We start from the raw sequence: 22,632 nt of genomic DNA on the forward strand, positions 1-22,632 counted from the left end.
TTCCTTTATTGAATGAAAAGTACAGAATATGGTTTGCTGTATGCCGTTTTGACAATGTTCCTTTGGATCGTTTGCTTACTAAACCAAAGACCCAGGTCAAAACAACTGTTGCAGATGAGCGCTGTGTTTTAATGAGGGCTGCCTACTCAGTTAAAAGATAAAAAGAAATCTTTCATGTTAATCCTATAATTACATTCTCTGGATTTACTGTGCCAGGAAATTCTTTTACAGTAATGCTCTCATGGTAAAACTTCTTATTGACTTAGACAACCTGGGTGTAGGAAACCAAACATTAGAATGAAGCAAGCTTTCTATTTCTTTCTGGATCAAAGTAATTGCAGGTTCGCAAACTATCAAGTTCTAAAAAGTTGTTTTTATATTTAGTCTGTTTCTATTTCAGGTACCTATATATATTTTTGGAAGTTTACAGTTTCTGACCCTCCTTGAAACAGACAGTTTATGCCTTAGATTTGTGAATTGCACCATTGTAAAAATGAAAATGCATTAGTCCTGACTATTCCGGCCTGTCATTTCATTCCATAGAGTACAGGTAAATTTACTTAAAGCAGAATAATTTATGGATATATTAATGGAGGCTTTAGTTAATTCGTGGATTTTGAAGCTAGAAGTAAAGATGCTCTGACATGAAAATTTTGCATAAAGCAGAAACATTGAAAGCAGATCCATACTGTACTTCAGTATTATAAGTGCCATCTAAACAAATTTTCTTTCAGTTTAATGAGATTAAAGTTAAACTGTTGAAAGATTCGTTTGGCCTCTTCTTTTTTTAAAGACACCCATTGGAAGGAGCTTTTCTCTCACTCCTTTTCTTGGTTCCTGGGTTCAGGCTGTGTAATGAAGCTATTACCTTATTTATTTAATTACATTTGTGTATGTGCTCTGGATAGGCATGAATTTGTCAGTAGCTGAAACAGAAGTGAACAGGTAAAATTCACAGGAGTTTAATCAATTCCTTTTTTGTCCTCGTAGTGGAATAGTTTAGTAGGCAAAGTTATAACATTTTCTTTTCTCTTGGGTTTTTTTCCCCTTCTTTAATATGGAATTCGGTGAAGATATTTTTATTTATTTTTGAAATTCTGGGCAGTGATTTCTGCCTACTTTTGAATCAGCAGAAGATTGGGGACTGCCTTCAAATTGTTTCTAAAGCTTTGGGGAGTGAAAAACATAATAGTAGGTGGTGGGTATATCCTTGATTTTGCTTCAGTCTGTTCTGTTGGGCTCTCTGGTAGACTCCTCCCAAAAATTCACAGGTACAAATTTCAGACACACACACATTTGAAAATTCAAAACAATGTTCTTTATAATGAAAATTCACTTAAACTAAGCCCTCTTTTGGTATAGCAAAGAGCACTCGTCTCCAACCAAACTGGTAATTTGTACAAGTCCCTTATCAGTTCTGTGATACTTAGCTTGCAGCTGTGAGGCAATTCACAGTCCTTCTTCTTTCACAAAGTGAAACACACTTTGCTCTGGTTTAGTTTCAAAGAGGGGAAAAATCAGCACACAAAAAGTCAAAGTCAGCAAAGCAGTCACGAAACACAACGATCAGATAATCCTCCACAATGGCCAAACCCACACGCTGCTATTTATAGCAGCCTCACTAATTACCACAGCCCCACCCAACCACAGGTGGCCTCATTTTCTTTGATAATAATCTCTCAGTTGTTGTTGCTTATGCATCGCTCTTCGCATGTGTGGCTATATCATTAACTCTTGTTCTGAATCCAAGGAGGAGCTAGATAATTGATCTCCTTCTGAGCTGTCTGCCACACTCTCCTCCTCCCTGTCACTCATGTCTTCTTGGTCAGAGGAGCCTTCATCATCAGATTCCACGGGGGGGGGGGGCAAAACAGGCCTGCAGCATGTGGATGTCTCCCCCACATCCACAGTCCTTGGGGCAGGAGCTGGGCCAGAGCTAACCACAACACAGTCAAAACATGGTTTGTTTCTCTATGGGTAAGCATGATGCAGCCAATGTTTCATTCAACAAACTATGGGTAACCACGATGTCTGAAGCAGGTCTACTTACACATGAAATTATCTTCAAAAATATTGTTCGGCAAACCCAATTCAGACCAAGACAACTTCATTGTTTACACCCCTTTCTGCTGCTGTGCTGTACTTGCTTGCTTTTGACCCTGCCCCCCCCCATCTGTAATTTTGCTGCTGTTTATTGATGGCAGATGTGCCATCTGTGTCTTTCCTCCATGCTGTGTTGTTTCACAGTATTTTGGGCTTTTTCCATTCCTTTTCATATCTTTCCAGAATTCTGTTAGAGCTCTTTGTTAAGCCATGGAGCTCGAGCATAACCTCAGAACAACCCCCTTCAAAGGCTGCTGGAATCTCCACTGGAGCATAACTATGCCTCAGTAATTAAGGACAGGAATTCTTTTTATTCCTATCAGCTTGTTCTGTATTTTGGGAAGGATATGCTAAATTGATGGGAGAGCTGGCTCTTATTTTTAAGATGGGTCCTTGGTGCTCTCTAAGATTGCTCATCAGTGCTCATGAATACCAAGGACCCTTCATGTCAACCTTGAGCTACAAATATTGTCCCTTACTAGCTTTTATTTTAAATTTTTGAATGCTGAGAGTTCACTGGAACCTGTATCTTATATATTTAAAAGCTGCAATATAGTTTACTAAGTAGGAAGTGTGTGTGTGTGTCTACACACACACATATACAAATTCATTTACTGGTATTTCAATTTTGGCCTGGAAAAATATGTCCATCCTGCTTTTGAGTGGTAGAGCCTCTTTGAAGGTATTTAAGTTCCTTTGGAATCAGGAATAATAATAATTTAATTCTTATTATTATTATGTCAGTACAGCACAGCAAACAAGATCACTATGCTGGATTTCGTATTTCATCACCAGTTGGGCGCTTCCCAAGCACCTAGGACTGCGTGATGTAGCGGTGAATTATGTTTGTTGATCCCAGTAAAGTGGCCTTTTGCAATTGACAGATGGAGATTTTGTCAATTCTGATGGTTTTCAAATGTCTGCTGAGATCCTTTGGCACTGCGCCTAGCGTGCCAAGTACCACTGAGACCACTTTCACTGGCTTATGCCAGAGTCGTTGCCGCTCGATTTTTAGATCTTCGTATTTCACTAATTTCTCTAGCTGCTTCTCCTCAATTCTGCTATCCCCTGGGATTGCGATGTCGATTATTATTAGTAGTAGTAGTAGTAGTAGCAGTAGTAGTAGTAGTATTGGAATCAGAAATCCTCTTGTTATGAGAATTTCAGCATTAAAGATCAGTTTAATTGATTTTTCGAACAGTAATCTTAGACCAGTGATGGTGAACCTTTTTCCCCTCTGGTGCCAAAAGTGCGTGCACACACACTACTGTGCCTGAGTGCCCACATGCATAATTCAGTGCCTGGGGAGGGCAAAAATTGCATCCCCTGTCCCCCTGGAGACTTTCTGGCGGCCAGAAACAGCCAGTTTCCCAACTTATGGTGGGCCCAGTAAGCCCGTATTTCACCCTCCCCAGGCTCCAAAGGCTTCCCTGGAGCCTGGGGAGGGGAAAAATGCCCTCTCCCATCTCCCTAGAGGCCCTCCAGAAGTCAAAACTATTCTCCCAGAGCCTCCATGCAAGCTGAAAATCAGCTGGCCAGTGCACACATGCATGTTGGAGCTGAGCTAGGGCAACGGCTTGTGTGCCAGCAGATATGGCTCCGGGTGCCACAGGTTCGCCATCACTGTCTTAGACTCTAGGTTAGGGTGTCAAAATCAAGGCCTGGGGGCTGGATCCTGCCCAAGGGGTGCTTACATCAGGCCTGTGGGTCCACCCTGGAAACAACAAAGGACAGACCTGTGGTGCCTCTGCCTCTAGCAGAGGTTTGCAGGAGACTGTCACAGCCGAAAACAGACCTCCGGAGCCCGTTTTCACTGGCAGAGTGCTCAGACAACCACAGGCACCCCGGACATTAGTGATATTAGGCTGGTTACACACACACCTGCCCCCCCCCAAGTCAAACACAACCCCAATGCTCTGGTCAGCCTCTTTGACCTTAGAGTGTTCCTTCTTTCTACGCAGCAAGAGGAGTGGTACCTTGGGACGAAAAAAACGAGTGTCTTGCATTAAATTCACTGGAAATGAAATATTTTCTTACCCAGGATATGAAATCTCCGTTGTTAATAGAAATAACCAGAGCTATTAATGCACAAAAAATGTCTAACCTTACTTAATCTTGTCATTTTAGATGCTCCCTGGTATGAATTTTCTGAAGTGTTCTTAATGTGCTTATCTCACATAAATTATTTCATCAAAGTTCTTAAATATTATGTAATGCAACTATTCCAGATTAAAGTGTCTCAACACATAGTTTATATTATAAAAAGCTTTAATTTTGCATTGGCAACTTTCAGTCTTGAAAGACTATGGTATTGTGCTGTGGAAAGAGTTCCTAGAACAGCATCTTGTGTGGCTAAAAAGGCCAATCCGAGAGTGGCAATCCCTTCCACACTTAGCGCAGATCCATTCTGTCTCTCTGCCTGGCCCCAAACTTTGCTGGTTCCGGGATTGCCTCTTTGCCTCAGCCTGCCGAACAAATGTCTCCTCGAAATGGAGAAGGCCATGCTACGTCTTTAGCCTCCACGCTAAATGATCAGAGGTTTCCCTGCTGTTAACGTCCATTCCCAAGGCCTTCAAATTCTTCTTACAGATATCCTTATATCACAGCTGTGGTCTCCTTCTATGGCTCTTTTCCTGCACTAGTTCACCATACCGTCCTGGATAACCTCAACTGTAGCAGACTTCAAAGGGGCAGATTTCTTCTGTGTTGGTCCTAAGGCCTGCTTGATGCCATCATGCATCCCCTTTATGTTACCTGTATCAGCTGCTATCTGGATCCGAGAGCAAAGTCATTGGCGGCCTGTTGGATTTTGCTTACTTTCTCAGTTGCAAAAATTTATCATCCTGGCCTTAGTATGGTGTGCATAAACAAAAAATATATTAATATTTAGCCTCCACCTTGAAACTCTCTGTATAGGTAGTCCTTGATTGATGACCATAATTGGCACCAGACTTTCTGTCCCTAAAGAAGGATTCAATTGTTAATATAATTCAATTGTTAATTGAATTATACCCAATTGTATAACCTTTTTGTCATTTATTTATTTTATTTATTTTATTACTTAGATTTGTATGCCGCCCCTCTCCGAAGACTCGGGGCGGCTCACAACATGTAAAAACAAATCATAAGCAATCAGACAAATTTAAAATATTTAAATATTTAAAAAACCCCAAATGCTAACAGTCACACACACAGACATACCATGCATAAATTAAACATGCCCAGGGGGAGATGTTTCAGTTCCCCCATGCCTGACGGCAAAGGTGGGTTTTCAGGAGTTTACGGAAGGCAGGAAGAGTAGGGGCAGTTCTAATCTCTGGGGGGAGTTGGTTCCAGAGGGCCGGGGCCGCCACAGAGAAGGCTCTTCCCCTGGGGCCCGCCAACCGACATTGTTTAGTTGACGGGACCCGGAGAAGGCCCACTCTGTGGGACCTAATCGGTCGCTGGGATTCGTGCGGCAGGAGGCGGTCTCGGAGATATTCTGGTCCGATGCCATGAAGGGCTTTAAAGGTCATAACCAACACTTTGAATTGTGACCGGAAATTGATCGGCAACCAATGCAGACTGCGGAGTGATGGTGAAACATGGGCATACCTAGGTAGGCCCATGACTGCTCTCGCAGCTGCATTTTGCACGATCTGAAGTTTCCGAACACTTTTCAAAGGTAGCCCCATGTAGAGAGCATTACAGTAGTCGAACCTCGAGGTGATGAGGGCATGAGTGACTGTGAGCAATGAGTCCCGGTCCAGATAGGGCCGCAACTGGTGCACCAGGCGAACCTGGGCAAACGCCCCCCTCGCCACAGCTGAAAGATGTTGTTCTAATGTGAGCTGTGGATCGAGGAGGACGCCCAAGTTGCGGACCCTCTCTGAGGGGGTCAATAATTCCCCCCCCAGGGTGATGGACGGACAGATGGGATTGTCCTTGGGAGGCAGAACCCACAGCCACTCCGTCTTATCCGGGTTGAGCTTGAGTCTGTTGACACCCATCCAGGCCCCAACAGCCTCCAGGCACCGGCACATCACTTCCACCGCTTCGTTGACTGGGCATGGGGTGGAGATGTAAAGCTGGGTATCATCCGCATATTGATGATACCTCACCCCATGTCCTTGGATGATCTCGCCCAGCGGTCATGGTTGTTAAGTGATTATTGCAGTTGTTAAATTAATCACTCGGTTATTGTTGTGATTCAGCCTGAGGCTCCTCAGGGACCGGCTGCGTCTCTGCTGGATCCAGGCCCGGAGGAGGAGGACAGTGAACAGGAGGGGGAGGACCAGGCAGACGGGGGAGAGGAAAGTCAGGAAGAGGATGAGGGGGAGCAGCCTGAGAGCCCCGGGGGGGGGCCTCTCCCCAGCCAGTAGCCTGGCCTCATTGGATGAGGAAGCAGAGGCTATAATTGACATGAGACAGCGACGTGCAGCTCAGAGGCGGGACCAATTAGAAAGGTATTGGCATCACTGAATTGGCAACAGCTGGGTTTGGGTGTGGTTCTCCTCAGCAGGGTTTAAAAGGCAGGCCAGCCCTTGAAGCCATGTGGAGCGTTATCAACTGAAAGTTCTGTGACCCTGCTTTGCTTCTCGGCGTCTCTGATCTTGGCTCGTGGCCTAGAAGACTGGAAGACTTGGGGGAGGTGTATGTTTGTTATCTCCAGCGTTGTTTTTGACAGCAAGAATCCTGTTTTACTTCACGGCCTTCATGAAACATCTTTGAAGTTTCAGCGTGTTCCTTTTTGTAAGGACATTTTCTGTTACTTGTGTTTGCTTTGAATTCTATAAACTGCCTTTGCTTTTTACCAGTGTGTCTGGATTCTCTTTTTGGGTTGCTGTTTGCTTCTGGAGGGACCCAGACAGAACATTTATTAAGTGAAACTTGCTTCCCATTGACTTTCTTAGTTGGCTATTAAGGTTGCAAATGGTGGTCACATGATCCTCTACCATAAATACAGGCTAGGTGCCTGAATTTCGAACAAATGACTCTAGAAATATTGCAATAAACGGTAAGTCTGAGGATTGGTCATAAGACACATTTTTCATTGTCATTGTGCTTGTGGGTCAGATACTATCTGCATCCTAATGTAGACTTTGGGTTTCTTTATTTTGAAGACTGAATTTCCTAACATCGCAAATACTGTTCTTTTTTATTCTGAAATGTGTTTTTGATTTGCCTATTTGAGAGGAAGTCTGCTCAAATGGAAATTTGGAGGGCTTAGAACCCTGGGATATAAAATGCTGCTACTATTTAAGTTCCAACTAGTATTTTTAAGGCATAGTAGTATCATTTAAATTCATATTTATTTATGGCTACAAAAACAGAATCAGATTCTTTGGGCTTTTTAACGTTTCTGAAAGTATCTTCATGCGAATGAAGTGAAAACAGAATAAAAATACAATGTGCAAATCAGCTAATGTTGTTCAACAAATATATTTGTGTGTAGCTATTTTACTCCCACTTTACTCCCATTTTTCAGAACACTGCATAGAATGTCATTGTTTAACATTGAGTTCCAAGGGTTTCATATATAATATCTGTAGAAATCATATAGAATAAAATTAATTTCCGTCACTGAAACCATAGCATTTTCCACTTTTCCTCATATTTCTTTTTTGCTGTGTGGAAGGTTATGTTAGACATGTAAGCCTTTCCAGAGTATACCTCACGTTTTATGTGCTAAAAGGAAATCAATCTGAGAAAATATCAGTAAATTCAACTTTTTTAAAAAAAACACCTTTTGTTCCTTAAATACCTTATAAAGTAGAAATAAGTAGCTATAAAGAACTTTTCTTTCAATCATATTTTCAGAAGATCCTGTTGGTAATTACATGACAGAGTAATATGTAGCTAAATGTATAGTTTGCTGTGAAACCAAAGTAGGCAATAGTTTTATTCAGGAGCATTAAATAATGAAATTATACTGATAGCATTCAATTATACTGTTTCTTGCTAGAACTGGAGACTGAGACAAATAAAAACTATTCTCCAAATTCCAAGTCTTGCTTGATTTACAGCAGGCCTCCTATCCTGATGAACAAAGTTCTATTGTACAGAAGTGCCAATTCAGCAGCTTGCCAGGCATTCAGATGTTGGCATTTATTTTGGTGTTTAATAAGCTAATTCAGTAAGTGCTAGTTTTAACCAGCTGTTCGAAGTGGCCTCGCAAAGAATACCATAGCTGAAACTTTTCCAAAGCATAACACTTCTTTTAGGGAGGGATCCCCTGTAGAGCATACAACAGATGAAAGGTCTTTCTGTAAAAATTGTAGGAGAAAAAACAAAGTAAATAAAATTATCTTTGGAGTGAAACCTACGCAATCTTAGAACTGTGGTTTGATAATAGTTTGGATTCTTCTGTTCCTACCCCTTCTAAGTCATGTGAAATTTGTAAGCGGAAAAAAGTTTGAGGTTTATCAAACGGAAGATAACATAGTGGAACCCTTTTTCAGCAGCTGCTTATCTTTTGCCAGTTTTAATGCTGATTTGTGTGGATGAAAATAACAGTGGTAGGAAAATACAGTAGCTAGAATCAGTTACTCTTATAGTTGCATCAGCCCTAGATGACTTTTGTTTTTGCAGAAAAACCGAAATTCCTATAGCAAAATTACAAGCAAACTAGCTTTTCTTTCTTTGGGCAGGGAAAGTACAGTAATACCTCATGATACGAACTTAATTGGTGCAAGGAGGAGGTCCGTAAGACGAAAGGTTCGTAAGACGAAACATTGTTTCCCATAGGAAACAATGTAAAGTCAATTAATCCGTGCAACCAAAAAAACCCCCGCAAAAAAAACGGCTTTCGGCGACTGCTGGGAAGCCGCGCGGCTGTTTTAAAAGGTGACAGCCGGCCTGGGGGGCTTCCCAGCACCCCCCCGAACCCGGGTTCGGGGTTCGGGGGGTGCTGGGAAGCCCCCCAGGCCGGCTGCGACCTTTTAAAAGAGTCGCGCCGCTTCCCAGCTGTCTCCCGAAGCCGAACGCGGAAGTTCGGCTTCGGCGTTCAGCTTCAGGAGACAGATGGGAAGCGGCGCGGCTGTTTTAAAAGGTTGCAGCTGGCCTGGGGGGCTTCCCAGCACCCCCCCGAACCCAGGTTTGGGGTTCGGGGGGGTGCTGGTAAGCCCCCCAGGCCGGCTGTGACCTTTTAAAAGAGCCGCGCCGCTTCCCAGCTGTCTCCTGAAGCCGAACGCCAAAGCTGAACTTCCGCGTTCGGCTTCGGGAGACAGCTGGGAAGCGGCACGGCTGTTTTAAAAGGTGACAGCCGGGCTGGGGGGCTTCCCAGCAACCTCCCGAACCGAACCCAGGGTTCAGAAAATTTTTGCCTCTTCTTACGAACTTTGTTCAAGTTACGAACCGGCGTTCGTGAGGCTTCTGGGAAGCCCCGCCGACCAGCTGTCACCTTTTAAAACAGCCGCGCGGCTTCCCAGCAGTCTCCGAACGCCGGTTTGTAACTCGAAAAAAGTTCGTAAGAAGAGGCAAAATTTTTCTGAACCCCAGGTTCGTATCACGAGTTGTTCGTAAGATGAGGGGTTCGTATCTTGAGGTACCACTGTACTTACACTTTGAACTTAAGAAGTCTCCATAGTTCCCCTGTAGAAAACTTCTTTTCTGAATGTATTGGTGCCAAGTGTATCAGACAATAAACATTTGTTTTTCAAGTAAAGAACAGAAAAGCATGAGAGGGAGGGGAGTCATGTATAAAAATGGGAAATGAAGTAAGTACATTGAATTCAGATCTGGGTAGCATGTACTCTTCTAATTTTAACCCTTGTCAGCTATTTTCAGGCACTATTTTCAGAGTGGTTTATCAAGCTTAAGACGACTGTTGCTTAGCATCCTTGTTTTCTTGTTCTGGCAGATGCCTATTCCACCTCCTCCAATGAAAATGGAGCAAAATCTGATTCTGTGGCTAACTTACAGCCCCACACGTCCCTTAATTCCATCCAGAGCTCTCCTGGTCCAAAGCGTTCAACCAACACCCTGAAAAAATGGCTGACGAGCCCTGTACGTAGACTGAACAGTGGTAAGGCTGACAGCAACATCAAAAAACAGAAGAAAGTACGTGAAGGGAGGAAGAGCTTTGACCTAGGATCCCCCAAACCTGGAGATGAAACCACACCTCAGGGAGACAGTGCCGATGAGGTACAAGTACCCTTTGTCATTATTACTTTTGCAAGAATAATAACTGGAGCCTGACGTTTTCATTTCTGCCATTCTGCTTTTCAATAGCTGATTAATAGACATGATTGATGGGTCTAATCTAGACTACATCCACACACCCTTTTTGTCCCTGTGCCAACTTTACCTACCAGGCATAGTTAAGAATCTGAAGCGAGTGGTCCAATAGGGGAGCAATGTTTTCCTTCTGAAATGATTATGTGAACATTCTGGCTTGGGTAGAGGAGGAGTCTCAAGGATTTGAGTGACCTGAAATGCAGCCAGTTGGATGGCTGCATTGGGGTCTACAACTCCATTCCCACTTCTGCTTTACACTGCTGGAAAGCATGGGACCTCTCCAGCAGCCAGCATTCTATCTTTTTGGGTTATGCTGAAGTAGGAATAATAATTTTCTGGAAAATGTTTCACAAGGTTGCTTTTGCTACCAGTGACCCCTGCATTGTTCTTTTTCTTATCTCCAGGAGGTAAGGAGTCTTGTTATAAAGGAGAAGCAGCAGCTTCCCAACACCTACCCTTCTCGCCCTACCTCTTTCAAAGCAGCCTTGAACAGCTACAGCCCCACCCTCCTGTGGGGTTAGCCCTGTTTTACTAATGTGGCAGGAACACTGCATGGGTAGTGATTTTCGAAGTGGTGTGTTTTTTTCTCCGTTTTAAGCATATCACTGGGTATGTGGGGTGGGGATCCCCTGAATGAAGCAATCCTTATACGATGGAAGTATATGAAAATTCATTCTCACATACACTATTGCCTTATAATACATTTTGGCTCCATTTTATGGGGTGACTTGAGACTTAATGTTCTGCAAATAGGAGATTCTTATAAAATAGGGGTGTTAAACTCATGTCGTCACAGTGGTGTCGCATGATGTATTGTGACTTTTCCCTCTTCACTAAACCGGCTATGGACGGGGCCAGTGCATGATGCATTTGACCTGTGGGTTGTGAGTTTCATAGTCCTGTTATAGCAGGAAGGTGGCAGAACAGTGTGGGGTTTTTTCCCCCTGCTATCCCTAACGTTTCCATCATTATAACAGAACAGAATAACAGAGTTAAAATGGACCTTGGAGGTCTTCTAGTCCAACCCCCTGTTTATGCATGAAACTGTACACTACTTCACACAAATGGTTCTCCAATCTCTTCTTAAAAACTTCCAGTGTTGGAGCATTCACAACTTCTAGAAGCAATCTGTTCCACTGATCAATTGTTCCAACTGTCAGGAAATTAGTTTCCATCCATTGCTTCTTGCCCTACCCTCAATGTCTCACAGTATTCTCCCAATCCTAACTCCCAATCCTAATTGGGAGAATACTATGGGACAATCCAAATGTCCCACAGTATTCTTCCAATCCTCAAGAAGACTGTAGGGGAGATGCCTGAGTCAGGGAGAAGCAGGAATTTATTCATTTATTTGATTTTAGTATACTGAATTCAAATTGATTATGATATAATGAAACAAAACTGATTTCATTTTCTTGGGGGGGGGGCATTCCATCCTTGTTCTGATATTTGGACAGATTTTTTCCTTTAACTTGTTTGCATTTTTGTAAACACGATTGTCTTGCTTTCAGAAGAGCAAGAAAGGTTGGGGCGAAGATGAACCAGATGAAGAATCTCATACACCACTTCCTCCTCCAATGAAGATTTTTGATAATGATCCTACACAAGATGAGATGGTAAGGCTCTAACCTACATTTATCCTTGGGATAACGTCATTAAAAAGAAAGAGTGGGGGACAACTCCATTAAGATCTGAAGCATCAAGTTTACTATATGGGGTATATTTTATTTGTTCATGTTTTACTAGAAAAAAACATGAACTGGAACTGAACCATTTACTTTCAAACTCTTAAGTTATACAGTACAGGTAAAACTTAAAAAAATTAGAATATCATGCAAAGGTTCATTTATTTCAGTACAGTGATCCCTCGATTAGCACGGTCTCGATTAGTGCGAAACGCTACAACACGGTTTTTCAAAAAATATTAATTAAAAAATACTCCACGGTTTTTTTTTGCTATACCACGGTTTTTCCCACCCGATGACGTCATACGTCATCACCAAGAGTCACTTCTCTGTCTCTTTCTCTTTCTTTCCTGTCATTCTCTGCTTCAATCATTTTCTCATTTCTCTTTTTTTCTCCCCTTTTTTCTATCATTTCTCTCTCTCTTTCTTCCTCTCTCACACTCTCTTCCTCCCTCTCTCATCTCTTTCTTTCCTTCTCTCTATTTCCTTCTCTCTCCCCCCCTCCATTTGCCCACGAGAAGAAAAAAAGCAACCTCTGCCGGGCAGCTCCCCTTGTGCCCCCGCTTTGTGCCTGCCTCTTGTCCCTCTCTTTTGGGGATTTTTTTTTCTTTTCTGTCTGAGTGCGTCTGTGTGAGCGCGAGAGAGGGAGTGCGTGTATGTGTGTGTGTGTGTCTGTTGCGGCTTGGGCTGGTCGGCCTCGGAGGCGGGAGAAGGCGAAGAGGTAGCAAGCGGGGAACCCGGCGGGGTGGATGGCGGCGGCGGCATGTGTGTGTGTGGTGGCCGCCTTCAGCTTGGGGTCGCTGCCGGCGTGCTCGAAGGACGCGCCGCCGCCCGCCTTGGAGCCCTCGAAAGCCTCGTCGTCTTCTGTGCTCTGCTCACCGCTGCTCTCCAAGCGGGGCGCAGCGGCTGGGAGCGCGCGCCTTTTCTCCCCTGCGTGGATCCTGGCTAGCCGTCGCGCCTCTCTTGAAGATGGGGAGCCTGGCGACACGCTGTTTCCCCCCACCGAGGACAATCGGGGTAAACTCTTTTGGTTGGGAACCAACCGGCCCGGTGCTCTTTTGGCTCTCTTGGGGTTTCCCCTTTGCCTGGGCAGCAGGAAGACCCAGGGAAGGTTCCTTTGGCCGCCCAACAGCTGATCTGCTCCGCAGCGCGGCAGCAGCGAGGAGCCGAAGATGGGGTTTCCCCTTTGCCTGGGCAACGGGGAAACTCCATCTTCAGCTCCTCGCTGCTTCCGCGCTGCGGAGCAGATCAGCTGTTGGGCGGCCAAAGGAACCTTCCCTGTGTCTTCCCCGCTGCCCACACGCAAATTCCACCATCTGCGCATGTGCGGCCATGGAAAAAAAAGGGCGCGCATGCGCAGATGGTGTTTTTACTTCCGCACCACTATAACACGGAAAATCGATTAGCGCGGGAGGTCTTGGAACGTAACCCCCGCGCTAATCGAGGGATCACTGCAACTTCAAAGGTGAAATGAAATATATGAGAGAAACTCATTACATGCAAAGCAAGATAGTTCAAGCCATGATTTGTCATAATCAACACAGACGGTGGGAACTTCACACTGGACTTCAAGCATCTGGCAGTATGTGCCACTCCATTCTTCCTCCATACTATGTTTATGTATGGGGATGCTGACTTTAATTTTCCAATATGACTTTGCACCTGCCCACACTGCCAAAACGTGGCTCAATGACTATGGAATTATTGAGGTTGATTGGCCAGCAAACTTGCCTGACCTGAACCCCATAGAGAATCTATGGGGTATTGCCAAGAGAAAGATGACAGACATGAGACCGAACAATGCAGAAGAGCTGAAGGCCACTATTGAAGCATCCTGGTCTTCCGTAACACCTCAGTAGGCTAGTAGCTTCCATGCCATGCTGCATTGAAGCAGTAATTGTTGCAAATGGGGCCCAAACCAAGCACTGAGTAAATATACATGCTTATACTTTTCAGAGGTCCAATATCGTACTATGTACACTTCTGTTTTATTGATCATATGTAATATTCTAATTTTCTGAGATGGTGGATTTGGAGTTTTCATGAGCTGTATCCCATAATCATCATAATTATGACAAACCACGGCTTGAACTATCTTGCCTTGCATGAAATGAGTCTCATTATTACATTTTACCTTTTAAGTTGAATTACTGAAATAAGTGAACTTTTGCATGATGTTCTAATTATTTGAGTTTCACCTCTATATTTCTGTTTTGATGCCCATTTCCTGCTTGTCTTTATAACTTAACCTGCCTACATTTGTAGCTTGAGGGGGGGAGGGTTACATTCATACTTTTTATGGGTATTAAATGATGTGGGTTTTTTTAAAAAAATGGACTTTTGGACTTCTTAGCAGTCAGACCTTTATGGTTTATTCAAGTTCAGTCGCCGACCAAGAAAATTCTGGATACACTAAACACTCCTGAATTCTATTACAAGAAAAATGTTGAGTTCACTTTGGGCATTATTTTATTAGCATCTTCTTCCATAAACAGAGTAAACAACAAAACAAGGAAAGGATTGCTTCAGGAGAGCATATTTTCTCCTATTGACCTTGTCAGTGGGAATTCTTAAACTTTTGGTGAATCTCTTTGGATCCAAAGAAAAGTAGCTGATAACCATTATTTTGTAGCAATTAGATCTTCAAATGGTCTTGAACAACATCTCTCATCATCTCTAACATGTTTGAAGCCATATAATGTAAGAATTTGATTCCACAATTCTCTTTTTGTATATTACTCGTATCTTCTAGTCATTAATTTTCTTTTACTTCAATTATCTAGAATTGATTGTCAACCGGCAGAAGTCTGTCTTATTCTTCTCTTGAGCATCTTTTTTATTAATATGTCAGAATGGTCCATTTTTCATATATAACATTTTTAGTTATTCTTTACCTAGTAATTCACGAGGCATCCTGCATTGTTAGAAGTAAGATAATAATTCCTCAGCAACTTTTCTAACAAATCCAAAAGTAAGTTATTCGCTCAGAATTCACCATAGATATGCAAGAAACAGCAGCAGAACTATGTAATATTTTCTCTCCTGAAGGCTAATTTCTTATCCTCGCTCCCCATAATAACCATGTCATTATTTGGAACAATAAACTTTTTGAGAAGGTCATTTTGATAGAACGTTCTACAGAGAATGATATAACTGCCCCTTGCTCTTGAGTACAACTTTCCAATATTGTTTTCGGCTTCCTACAACTCTTTCGATTGCAACAAATAAAAATATTTCTGTGGTACTTAACACCACAAATGCTTTCATGTCTGAAATTTGTATTTTCATGGATTGGAGTGCTTCATTTATAATCTAGACACATTGCATAACTTTGGGGGTGGGGGGAACCAATAGAGCAGTATTGACTGTCTTTCTGATTAGAAGACTGAAGAATAATCGATTCTCCGTACTGAAGGAGCGGGTCCAGCAGTCACATGGGTTGCTCATGTCCAATCCGGTGGAACTGAGCCTAGTATTAAAAAAGCTTGCCGGATCCGCCCCTTCCCCAGAATTCGCTCAGTTCGCATATCCTGCGGTTGTATTGTGATAGCTCGTTCAACATTCTAACACCTTCCCTTCGATCTTTCCTTCAAAAAGTAGTAAGATTTATTGTCTTTATTTATTTACTTGCACTAATTGCGCCAGCCGTTTAAAAGAAAAAAAGAAAAAAAAGCGGCTCGGCTTTTTTCCTTGGGAGAAGTTGCGGTTTCGTTTTCCCCCGGCGGTTTTGCCGGTTACGATTCCTGCGGCCGCTTGTGGATTCTTCTAATCCCTTGGCCTGGAGGTCCTGGTGCAAGTATTTATCTATTGAATTATTGATTATTTATTGTATACAAATATTTAAGGGCTTAAGAAATACCTCCTGCGGAGTGAGACGCCTTCCAGTCTCCTGGACTTAGTCAATCGCTTTTCCCTTTAAGAAATTCTACGGAGCGATTTTTTCGGCGCGAAGGCCTTCGCGCCCTTTTTTAAATCTAGGCCTCTCGTGTTGGCCTCCTGCCAGCCGCGTAGGCCTCAGTCCACCGCGTGGATCCCGGAGCGGGCCTTGGGGGTCCCAGGCTAAATTCTCCACCGGCTAAGCCTCCAACCAGAGTGCCTTGGTTTACTTAATTATAAAGTTTAGGGAGGCTGGCCCCGCTGGATTTGGGGGCACGAACTCTGGGTTTGCCCAGATTGTCCTCAAGTTTCAGCAGCTTCGAGGCCTCGAAGCAGGATCCATTCCTCTTGGGAAGTCCTTGAAATTCTTCTCCTTATTATTCAGTTATTGGCTCAGCCTTGTCTTCTGTTAATTGTCAGACTATGGCTACTTTTCCCAAGAGAGGCACAACTAAAGGTCCCAGAGAGGCCAGGCCTACAGGCGATGAGATTACTAGTATCCCCCAGGCCTCTTCCTCCTCTTCTCCAGGGGCCCGCCCCTCGACCAAGGTCACCAGGGCCGAGAAGAGAAGGGACCTAGCCCTACAAAAAATCCATGACAAATCAGCAAAACGTTTGAAAGTGCAGGCCCAAGTAATCAGTAGTCAAGACCCACCAGAGGCCTCTAGTCTGCCTCCTTCTGGGGTCCCTGTGTTATCTCTGGATGAGCCAAACCTAGACAGACCCCAACCTAACCTATGGGGCATAGGTCCAGAGGAACCAGATATTATTGAAGATTCCCCCCAGCCAGGATCCTCCCAGGCCTTTAGGGATTCTTCTGCCATTTCTGCTGATATTTCCAGTTTACCTCCTGAGTTCCAATCTATTTTTGCTGTGTTGTCCAAAGCCATTGATGCCAAACTCTCCACCATCAATGAGCTTCCCTTACCTCTTCCTCCTTCTCGTCCCTCCCGCCCCTTGGGTTCTTCCCCAGCGGTCAGAGCTCCTATTCAGGATGATTCAGAATCCTCCCAGGATGAATATGAGGATGTAGAGGAGGATGAGGACCCGTTTCAGGGCTTATCAGATGATGAGGAATCCCAAATAAAGGTCCCTCCTCCAATTACTATATTTCCTTCTCAATTATTCAAATCTCTCCTCCTAAAAGCTAGAATTTCTACGGGATTAGCGGCCCAGGAGAAACAAGCCTCCACTTCCACTGATCCCCCGGAGGAGAATTTACCTTACTTCACAGAGGAACAGGAGGATAACGAGGTAATTCCTATGCCTAAATTGTTTAAAGATGCCTTACTCAAACAGTGGGATTTTCCAGCCTCTGGCCTTAATCCCTCCACCAAGGACAGAAAGTTGTATAAACTTTCCTCTTCCTATGAAGAGCTTCTATCCTTTCCCAAACCAGATGAACCTGTCAAGATTCTTCACTCGGCAGCGGCTGTGCCAGGCGAGGCGGAGGAAGTCCTCCGCCCAGAGGACAAGCGCATCGAGCAAATGCTCAAAAGAGGATTCACCGCTGATTCCTGGGCCATTAAAAGTTCTGCAGCGGCCTCCTTTTTCTCCAGAGCCATGCTGCTGTGGCTTCGCCAACTTCAACAGCACATTCCTCCCGATGACTTGAGAGGTCAACAAGACTTCAACAAGGTCTTTGCAGCTGCCCAGTACGTGGCTGATGCCACCTTGCAATCTACTAGATTTTCTGCTAAGTCTATTGCAGCTTCTACAACGGCAAGAAGACTCCTATGGATTCGCCCTTGGCAAGCGGGAGTTCGCCAAAAGTGGCAGTTATCCCAGGGCCCCTTAAAGCGCGACCTGCTCTTCGGTGATCTTCTGGATCCACTCCTCACGGAGACCACGGACAAGAAGAAGGTTTTGGGTCCAACCACGAAAAAGGCTACCAAAACGCAGTCCTTTCGTCGCCCAGGGCGCCAGCAAGATCAAGCGGCTTCCTATCAGAGATCTCCAGGTCAGTATTCCCCCCGCTTTCGTTCCCAAGGTAGGAACTCCAGGGGTAGAGGGTTTCGCTTCCAAAGGGGAGCTTCCTCTAACAGGGCTTCAAAAAAACCTAGATGGTAATCTTACCTCCATTCCCATAGGGGGTCGCCTAGCTCATTTCGCCTCTAATTGGCGTCTCACCTCCAAGGACCCTTGGGTCATTGACACTGTTCAAACAGGCCTTCTTTTAGAATTTATTTCTCCTCCCCCTAAACGTTTTATTTCCTGCCCTTCTCCCAGGTCATCCTCAGATTGTAACCGTATGGAGGAGGCCATTTCTCATCTATTGTCCATCAGAGCCATTCAACCGGTTCCTTCCGGTCAGAAGGGCCTAGGTTTTTATTCCATCCTATTTATGGTTCCAAAGTCCTCCGGAGGTTGGAGAGCTATTTTGGATTTAAAGAAACTAAACCTATTCATCAAATATAGGAAGTTTAAGATGCACTCCTTGTCTTCTATTTTGGCCGCCATTCACTCGGGAGATTTCATGGTCTCCTTAGACCTCACTGAGGCCTACCTTCACATTCCTATAGCCAACTGCCACAGAAAATTTTTACGTTTTTCCTTTCAAGGCAGGCATTTCCAGTATAGGGCGATGCCATTTGGCCTTTCCTCGGCCCCTCGGGTCTTTACAAAGCTCTTGGGGTCCCTGGCGGCCTATATCCGGGCGTCTCCCATCCACATTTTATGTTATCTTGATGATATTTTGATTCATGGGAACTCCCTAGAGAGAGTGAAAACAGACCTTTCTGTCACCATGTCAGTCCTCCAGGACCATGGATTTTCCATCAACTTTGATAAAAGTCACCTCCAACCTTCCACATCCTTTTCTCACCTGGGATCCATTATTGATTCAAAATCCTCCCAGGTTTTTCTCTCTCCCGAGAGAAAACTCAGTATAGTGGAGTTAATTTCTAACATTTTATCTAATTCTTCAGTATCCATAGTTACTCTATCTTCCCTTTTGGGGAAGATGGTGTCATGCATAGGCATCATTCCCTGGGCTCGCCTTCATGCTAGGGAACTCCAGTGGCTCCTGTTGCCTTTTCAGAGATCGGGGCACAGCAACTCAAATCGACGCATTGTCATCCCACTGAGTGTTCGCAGATCCTTCAAGTGGTGGAAGTCTCCGGCCATGGACAGAGGATCCCCGTTCAGGTGCCCGGATCAATTTGTCATCACCACAGATGCCAGTCTATCGGGATGGGGCGCCCACGCCCAGGGGATGATAGCCCAGGGCACGTGGTCCCCGGAGGAAGCTTCCAGGCCAATCAATTGGCTAGAGTTAAGAGCAGTTTCCCTGGCTCTGAAGCATTTCCTTCCTCGCATTCCCAACCGGCACGTTCTCATTCTCACCGACAACATTGCCACAAAAAGCCATATATGCAGAGAGGGGGGCACGAGATCCAAGGCTCTCATGAGGGAGGCCCTCAAGTTGGGCCTTTGGGCGGAAAAACATCTCCAGTCACTCCTAGCCGATCACATCTCGGGGAGTCTCAACGTCCAGGCGGATTGGCTATCCCGAGCAACGATAGACCCAGGAGAGTGGAACCTCCATCAAGACCTGTTCCATCAAATCACCCTCAGATTCGGCCTACCAATTCTGGATCTCTTCGCGACCAATGCGAACGCCCAACTCCCTCGCTTCTATTCCAGATTTCCATCCCCGGGAGCGGAAGCAATCAATGCCCTCCGGAGTCCATGGCCTCCAGGCCTACTCTACGCATTTCCTCCAATTCCAATCCTCCCGGACGTGATTCACAAGGTCCTCACCGAGAGGGCCCGAGTAATCGTAATCGCCCCTCATTGGCCCCGCCGGCCCTGGTTCGCGGATCTCCAACAGCTGTCCGTCCAGGACCCTTGGCGACTCCCCGTTTCGGGGGATATGCTGCGGCAGGGGGCCTCTTTCCATCCAGACCCGGAGTGGTTCCACCTCACCGCCTGGCTGTTATCAGGAGAGATTTAGAACTGCGTGGTCATGACCCCGATTCAGTGGAGGTCATTTTAAAGGCCAGAAGGGGTTCGACCAATCGAATCTACGACCACACGTGGTCCAAGTTTCACCAGTGGTGTCTACAGGAAGGTCTCTCCCCTCTGTGCATCCCCATACACAGAATTATTTCCTTCCTTATGCAAGGCTTCCATAAAGGACTTTCCACCAGCACCCTCCGGCGTCATCTGGCAGCCATTTCATCTGTCCTAGGGGGTCCCCGCAGACAGCCTCTCCGATCCTTCCCTGAAGTTCAGGAATTCCTCAAGGGCATAGCCAACCTCAGACCTTCCAAGGTCCACAGGTATCCTTCCTGGGATTTGCCACGGGTTCTCCATTCCCTCACGCAGGCACCATACGAACCCCTAAAATCGGCGTCCCTCAGGTACCTATCCTTTAAGGTAGCATTCCTGGTGGCTATTACCTCTGCCCGACGCATTTCGGAGCTGGCTGCCCTCTCAATTAGGCAGGACCTTTGTCAATTCCATCAGGACAAGGTAGTCTTGCGACTGGACCCCACCTTCTTACCCAAGGTCAGTTCCATGTTCCACAGATCCCAGGATATTGTCCTACCTTCCTTCTGCCTCCAACGAGACCATCCCTTGGCAATTAGATGGCACACCCTGGATCTCACCAGAGCGCTGAGAATATATATCCAACGCACAGGACCCTTTCGGAGGTCAGAAGCACTTTTTGTAGCCTATCATCCCAGAGTCATGGGGGCCAAAGTGTCTTCAACAGTAATAGGCCGTTGGATCAGAGGGACTATATCTAAGGCCTATGAGTCGGCCTCCCTCTCAGTTCCAAGGAACATCACAGCGCATTCCACCAGGAGCGCAGCCACCTCGGCCGCTTGGGCGACTCAAGCCCCGTTGGAGGAGGTCTGCAAAGCAGCCACTTGGGCCTCGCCAAATTCCTTCATCAGGCACTACAAAATTGATTCTTACGCTTCAGCGGACGCTGCCTTCGGCAGAAGGGTACTCCAATCCGTTATCTCACACGATAGCAAGCTAATCCCACCCTAGGGACCATCTATTGGGTATGTCCCATGTGACTGCTGGACCCGCTCCTTCAGTACGGAGAATAGGCGTTGATTGCTTACCTGAACGCCTCTTCTCGTACGGTGAGCGGGTACAGCAGTCACTTCCCGCCCTTGTATGTGTCTTCTTTACCTTTCTATATCTTTCTTCCTCTAACAATGAGAGTTGAACACTACAGAGCTTCACAACTGAGCCTAGTCTATGGATTCGCGAATTCTGGGGAAGGGGCGGATCCGGCAAGCTTTTTTAATACTAGGCTCAGTTCCACCGGATTGGACATGAGCAACCCATGTGACTGCTGTACCCGCTCACCGTACGAGAAGAGGCGTTCAGGTAAGCAATCAACGCCTATTTTGTGGATTTTTCTTGACTTGGAAGGATTACATGTCTGAGTCCGTGCATCATGTAAAGTCATAATATAATAAGTTTTGTTCAATCACTGATTCCATTTAAAAAGTACCATATGTTGGGGGGTATATGGTTTACTGTACCATTTGAATTCAGTCACAATGCTTATTGAATGAACTATAGTGAAAACAAATGGAGACTCTGCACGGTTGTTGTATACAGCCAAATAATTAAAATAAATTTCAAGTCCTTACTTTCCCAAGAAAAAAGAGATTTGTCAGCAACTCTGCATCCCTTAAATATATTTTAACCATTAGGATTGTACTCACTTTGAAAACTGTTTGGAGCAAGAATTTTCGATACTGTGACTCTGGTTGACATAGAAATCTGAAAAAATATGGGCTTCTCTAATGACTAGTAATAATCAGCTTGTACATGATCTACAGTATTTATGAATAACTTTTGAAGCTTGCACAGCTCTATTATTTGTAAGAGTTAATTCTTCTGGATTCCATTTAAAAAGTACCATATTTTGGGGGGTATAAAATGCACTGGTGTGTAAGATGCATCAAGATTTCAAAGAGATAAGTTTTTTTAAAAAGTTTTTGTCCTCCCCAGCCTCTCAAACCCTCTGTTTTTGCAAAAAATGGGCCAGTTTTCCACCCTTTTAAAAAAAAAAATGGGGTGGGCAGAGGGTTTGGGAGGCCTGCAGAGAGCTCCTGGAGGCTGGGAGAAAGCAAAAATGCCCATATTTTGCAAAAATCAGGTCATTTTTTAAATTATTTATTTATTCAATTTTTATGCCACCCTTCTCCTTTGACTCAGGACGGCTTACAGCATGTTAGCAATAGCACTTTTTAACAGAGTCAGCACATTGCCCCCACAATCCGTGTCCTCATTTTACCCACCATGGAAGGATGGAAGGGTGAGTCAACCTTGAGCCGATCTACAGTCAGCTTCAGTGGCCTGCAGCACAGCACTCTACCTGCTGCGCCATCCCAGCTCTTTTGCCCATTTGTTTGCAAAAACAGTGTTTTTGCTTTCCCATAATCCCCAGGAGCTCTCTGCAGGCTTCCCAGACCCTCTTCCCACCCCATTTTTGTGAAAAACGGGCCCATTTTTTGTAAAAATGGGACACACCAGGCATAGTTCCCTCTAAGCTGAGCAGTGAGCAATCGCTCACTTAAAAATCATCATCAACTCAGAGTTTTCCAAACCTGCCCAGGAGCCGAGAGGGAAAGAGTGAGAGGGAAGGAGAGAGAGAGGAAGAGAGGAAGAGAGAGAAACAGATAGAAAAAAGAGAGGAAGAAAAAGAAAAAGAATGGGAGTAAGGAAGAGAGAAAGAAAATCAAAATCTAGTTTGAAACTAGCTCAACTATTTAAG

At 44.8% G+C, this 22,632-nt stretch overlaps 1 protein-coding gene across 8 annotated transcripts in view; it reads left to right on the forward strand.

Annotated features, from left to right (window-relative positions):
* LOC139155638 (kalirin) overlaps positions 1-22,632 on the forward strand; it is a 292,637-nt gene that overhangs the window by 185,085 nt on the left and 84,920 nt on the right. For 5 of the 8 annotated variants that reach the window (XM_070730921.1, XM_070730856.1, XM_070730878.1 and 2 more), the window contains 2 exons: positions 9,944-10,227; positions 11,832-11,936. In XM_070730921.1, the coding sequence (XP_070587022.1) occupies positions 9,944-10,227; positions 11,832-11,936 (389 nt within the window). The remainder of the gene's footprint in view (positions 1-9,943; positions 10,228-11,831; positions 11,937-22,632) is intronic. The other 3 variants (XM_070730858.1, XM_070730887.1, XM_070730913.1) reach the window with 1 other exon arrangement.

Source organism: Erythrolamprus reginae, chromosome 1 (assembly GCF_031021105.1).
Source record: "Erythrolamprus reginae isolate rEryReg1 chromosome 1, rEryReg1.hap1, whole genome shotgun sequence".
In the NCBI taxonomy this organism is placed as follows: Eukaryota; Metazoa; Chordata; class Lepidosauria; order Squamata; family Dipsadidae; genus Erythrolamprus; species Erythrolamprus reginae.